Source organism: Phaethon lepturus, unplaced genomic scaffold (assembly GCF_000687285.1).
Source record: "Phaethon lepturus isolate BGI_N335 unplaced genomic scaffold, ASM68728v1 scaffold5119, whole genome shotgun sequence".
In the NCBI taxonomy this organism is placed as follows: Eukaryota; Metazoa; Chordata; class Aves; order Phaethontiformes; family Phaethontidae; genus Phaethon; species Phaethon lepturus.
In genome coordinates, this window is record NW_010561085.1 from 1 (window position 1) to 5525 (window position 5525).

The 5525-nt window shown below is 36.1% G+C and overlaps 1 protein-coding gene across 1 annotated transcript; it reads right to left on the reverse strand.

The window, feature by feature from the left end:
• Positions 1–1700: 1700 nt before the first annotated feature.
• Positions 1701–5218, reverse strand: LOC104626046 (zinc finger protein ZFAT-like; the record flags this gene model as incomplete). The annotated part of the gene is made up of 3 exons (XM_010293859.1): positions 1701–1831; positions 3955–4068; positions 5090–5218. Coding segments are annotated over 3 exons (374 nt in total), but the record flags the coding sequence as incomplete, so codon positions are not given.
• Positions 5219–5525: the final 307 nt, after the last annotated feature.

Here is a 5525-nt window from a genome sequence, read left to right on the forward strand (position 1 = left end):
AAAAAAAAAAACAAATCCCTTACATGGTTTCTAATCAAAATACCTGTTCAATATTGCACAGGAACATCTCAAAATGCTTTGTCTTGAAATTCTGCCTTGTCTCTCCGACATTTGGGCAGCAAATCTAGGAATTATTCAAACACTGCCTTCACAGACTATAGACTTCCCACTTCTATGAAGCTCTCACGAATTCAACGTACACAACACTACAAAAAAATACTGAACTCAAAAGTTAGTTCTAGCACTCAGAATAATCAGAGTTTTGGTTCATTTAACTAAAAGGAGTTACTTAAACTCTTCATGAATTTAAGACTTCTCATGTATTTTCCTTCCCTCACTTATCAACCACATTAAGTGCAGAGACCTCAATGAATCACTGAGCAGAATGGGAAAAGGAATAAGCAGAGAGGTATGACGAAACAGGAGGAACAAGTGGAGCTTGGAGAAGACCATGAGGGGAAAGGTAAAACGTCAGCAATAAAGTTGGCAGACACCCGTGAGGAAGAAATACTAAGCAAAAGTCTTGACATTTGCACTCAATAGCCACCTCAAATTGAAAATTTTTTTTCCTTTTATTTGTTTATTTTGTATATCTTCTCATTCTTAATTCCTAAAGTGCTTTAGTAATACTGTACATTGCAAATATTTTTAGCAAAAACTGTGCAGTACCAAACTTCAAGAAAAATATACAGACATACAAGTTACTTCTATCGATACCTTATAAGGTTTGCCTCGTTTTAAGAGGAACCATGTTGCCTACCACAAATTATATCACTTAATTATCAGCTGAATCCACCATTTTTCTGGAAAGAGAATTTGTGCAAAAGCCTAAAATTAACAATTGATCTTATACTTTTTTTTTAATATTGATCTATATCTTCTGGTCTTGCACAATTTCCCTGGTAACAACAAAATTAATTACAGATCAACCAACTACTCAATTGAGTTTTTCTTCATTCATCTCAAATGTCGGTGGCCATGCTGACTTTTGTCTCATATAAGGAACTGCTGTAAGGAACACCTTCAATATTCTTCTTAGAACTGCAGATCACTCTTGTTGCACCCCTCATTAGAAAGGCAGTGTGAACTCAGACTGAGTAGAAGTCTTAATTTGTCCACAGGGTACATGACTTTAGGACCCTGCAAGTCTTTCTAACTTCAGCCACAGGCCAGCACTGCAAAGACTAAAGACAGTGGTTCATCTTTGGGTATGGTCCTACCACACTGTTGCAGAGCACGCACAATTCTGCACAAACAACGCCCTTTCATGCTCTTCTGGATCTGGATGAACGCTGTGCCAAAGGCCTCTTGATTCTTTTAGATGACAATGGAACTAAGTGCCCATGCACAATGCAGGTATGTTATTTTAAAAAGCCTGAAAACACCTGCTAGAGAAAAGCTGTATTTTCACACACACATATACATATATATGTGCATTTGTTCACTCATATTTTATATACATGCAAAAATGCATGGTTTTTATATGTATAAACATATACGTGTATATATGTATAAACTTGTATGTGTGTGGGCATATAAACACACATACACACAACATGTAGTAAAAAATTATTTTAGGAAAAATTCTAGGCGTGTCTTGCATGGTCATTCAAAATTTAGCCCTTGCAAAATAATACTCATTTCACAGTAAGTACATAAAAATTAAATATACCTGTTTTAGAGAAGAAAAGAGCTCCTACCTGCTTTACCACGGTCACAGTGCCAGGTGCCATGGTAACTACAGAAGCAACTGCAGTGGCATCATGGGTTTCCGAACCCAACTCAATGATTTGCTGCAGGATGTTTACAGCTGTTGGATCCAGTCTTTCACCTTATCAGAAAGACAGTAAACCATAAGATCATTACAGTAAACCAGCTCTAAAGGTATGTGAAGCTAAGTGCTACAGGCACTCTCCCTTCCTACCTGAACCCTGAACCACAGTGCTGTTTATAAATTTCAAATAGCTCAGTAACATGACACTTTAATAATAGATCTATGGCAGGAAAGTATTCACAAAACAAATTTGCCCGAGGAATGCATGAATCAGCAAGTGAAGCCACACTGATCATTTTTATGCCTATGTGAAAGAGATCTAAAAGAATACAGTGAATAAACAAACAATAGGTACCACTCACAGCAGTAACTGTAAATTGGGAAGCTGCAAGACTTTACAAATTGCCAGACATTCAGCTTAAACAGAACCTGAACTCTATACCTATAACCACAACAGCTATTTGGCATATTACAAACCTGTGTTTGCCATCTGTCCGGCCATCTGCAATACCCCTCAACCTAAAGTACTGTTATCACTAATGTGCTGAAGGGAAAAGTTAATTGCTTGAGAGTGCTCATGCTTATCATTTTATAAGCATGGGATCAGAACATGTTTGCCCTTTTTTAAAAATCCTCTTGATGTGTGTAGCCCCACCAAAGGAAAGGCAAGTTTACAAAAAACCCAACCATATGTAGCTGTACTCTCGCTTCTCCCAATGTGTGAAAAGGAAAGATTCGTGCACTGGAAAATGTTTTTTGTTATGCAGAATACGAATTCCCCTTCAGTGGCCCACCACTCCCACGCGCCCAGTTATGTCAGAAAGGGAAAGAAACTCTCAGGGTCATGGTAAAGCTGCCTTATATTTGCTGTAATCACTGCTGGAACTAGGAAAGAGAAAGTAAATAGAATAAAGGTAATCTCTTAATCCCAAACCCTTTCAAACTGAGGCTGATACTGTCATGGGGATCTAGAGCAGATAATTTCATTTCAAACAGAAAGTAGTTATACTTTGTTATTTACGTAAGAAATAAATTTATCTGAATGCTGAAAAATATTTGCTTGCCTTAGGGTTTTTTTTTTATATAACTGCCTTTACACAAGATACTATTGCTTTTCATACCTAGAGGGAATATGCTGGAAAAGTATACGAAGCTGGATACACTAAAGCAAATCATTGTGTTTTGAAAACTACAGCCTCATGCTTAAAATAAAAAATGTGATGTACAGTATATTCCGTGATTATGTTTATTTTAATTTAGATATATAAAAGTTTAAAAAAATTTCTCAGGAGGTTTTTAGTCATTCAGAATTCCCAGTCATTAAAATAAAAGAATATACAGTAATTGTCAGTAACGTAATTTAATTGCAACATGATTGGAAATTCCATTAAAAATGGGAGGTTTTAAAATGCATCTGTATTATGAACTATAAAGATCACAATGGTAAAGAATTGTAAAATGTTATCTTCTCATAACCAATGCATTTATTTGTATATATAAAAGCAACCACAATGGTAAACAATTGTAAAATGTTATCGTCTCATGACCAATGCATTTATTTGTATATATAAAAGCAAAATATATGAACAACTTCTGTAGTCTCTGATGTTTTAACATTCTCAGAATCCTGGACATTTTTTCTTTCCTCCCAGTTTTTGTTCTTTCCCACTTAGCAATCATTACCTAATGCCACTCTTGTTCCTCCTCAATCTAATACTGAATAGCTTACTTTGTTTTGTGTATCATCAGAATTAAGTTTGTTAGTACTGTCTTGGGAACATGGTAAATGAGCTATTCCACCATGTCACTTCTGCAGTCTGGCTGACTTAAGCAGGGAGAAAAATAATAGCTAGAGAATTGCCATTAGATACACATCATCTACTCTGCCTAGATAGCTGATTTCACAATATATTTAATAATACAGGCAGGAAATTCCACACACCTAATAATGAAGTGCAAAACAGAGTGTGATAAGTGTTAATGACTAAAGGATACAGAAATTCATAAAGAATGGTTACTTCTCATTATTTATCCTCAAAGAAAAATAGAAACCCCCAGAAGTAAGTTAATAATTTTTAATAGTTTCACAGGAGACCATATAATACCCAGTATACTCAAAAGAATTAGGTAATTATGAAAAAGGATGTATTTTGTGTTCTAACTTAAAAAGGGTAACTTACCATTCTCAGAAGTATACCTAAGGTTCTGTAATGCAGCTACTGCAGCTTGAGTACCTTGAACATCTTCTCCAGCCTCTGTGATATGGAGATACTGAGTGGATGCTTCTTCAGAAACTTCAGCAGTTAACTTGAAAACAAAACCAAGCCAAGATGTAGATACTCAAAAACTGTTGAACAAGGACTGCAGGATGGCTCTCCTAAATCAGGCATTAGGTTTATAATGGGGGCTAGAATGCCTGGAATTTAGTAGAACAGATCTTAAACTGTAGAGGTCAGCCAACTGCAGTTGACTTCTGGCTATTTCCTCTCATTGGACACCAACAATAACCTACTCAGGCAGTGAAAAAGACTCAGCTTGCCAACCATAGTTCTTTAAATAAAAGTGTCTAGATAGTTCTGTGGTTTTCCCATAGCTTCTGCATCTACAGTCAGCTCTGCTCTATACAAGTAACAGTTTTATTTTTCATTTTAAAACAAATTGCTACACATATAACAGCAGAGGAAAGCTTGAAAGTGTAAGCCCTCTCAAGGTAGCTGCCCTACCCCACCCCAAACCATGAAAATTCAGGTTGTTGGTTTCTTTTTATCTAACCCAGATTCATAGGTCTAACTTAAATTTTTTAAGGTCTGATCTTAGCAATACTGTGATTCCTATATAATTTGGATTGAAGCTGGAAACACAGAACAAATGATAGAAGACTTACTCTATACAATAGTACCTTTTTTTAGCTGATCAATTTACAAACTCAGTTTTCCAGATTCTAACATTTTCTGGACCAAACTATAAGCTTTTTTCATTAATTCAATATAAGCTTGCAGCTTTGCACATCTTGCAATTAACACCAGAGAACATTTGGCATATAACAAAATGCAATAAGTTTTTCAGTTTCACAATTTTTTGCTAAGACTTTCAGCCTTTCTGCTGCAAATAGAGGACTAGAGTGCTAAAATGCAGAAATAAGCACTTGTTAAGCAGTCAAGCTCAACAGTCATAGCAACGTATGTATTCAAAATGAAGATCAGAGATCACATGACCTCCTGATCTTATATAAAGTCAAGAACACATTTGCAAATACTTCTTATTCTTATCCATATCTAAAGTTTTTTAAAATCTTAGGGCCAAATCTATGGCAACTTTGGCTTACCTCCCACTTGGTCTCCCCATCGTGTTCCACTAGCTTCATTCCATGCTTGTTTTTAAGATGTCTGTTGAACTCCCATTTTGTACCATACACAAAGCTGCAAACAGGACATTTAATGCCACCTACAAGGAAACACAAATAAATTCCTTGAGCTATTTTTAGGTAATTTATTTTTCAAACAGCAAAGACCCATTTTATTTGACCCCATCTCAGTCAAGCCATGTAACTGTAATTCAGGAAGGTTTCCTTTAGCCATGCGTCCAACGTGAAAAAAGGAGAGGGGGAGAAGTTGTTGAACTCTTACAATGCTTAAAGGGCAACTTTGGATGATGGTAATGGAAGGAGTCTGGAACAACTCATATATCTGGGAAGGTATAGAAATCCTGCTTCCCTTTCTGCATGCCTCCCTCTGATGGATGTGAAGTTGCA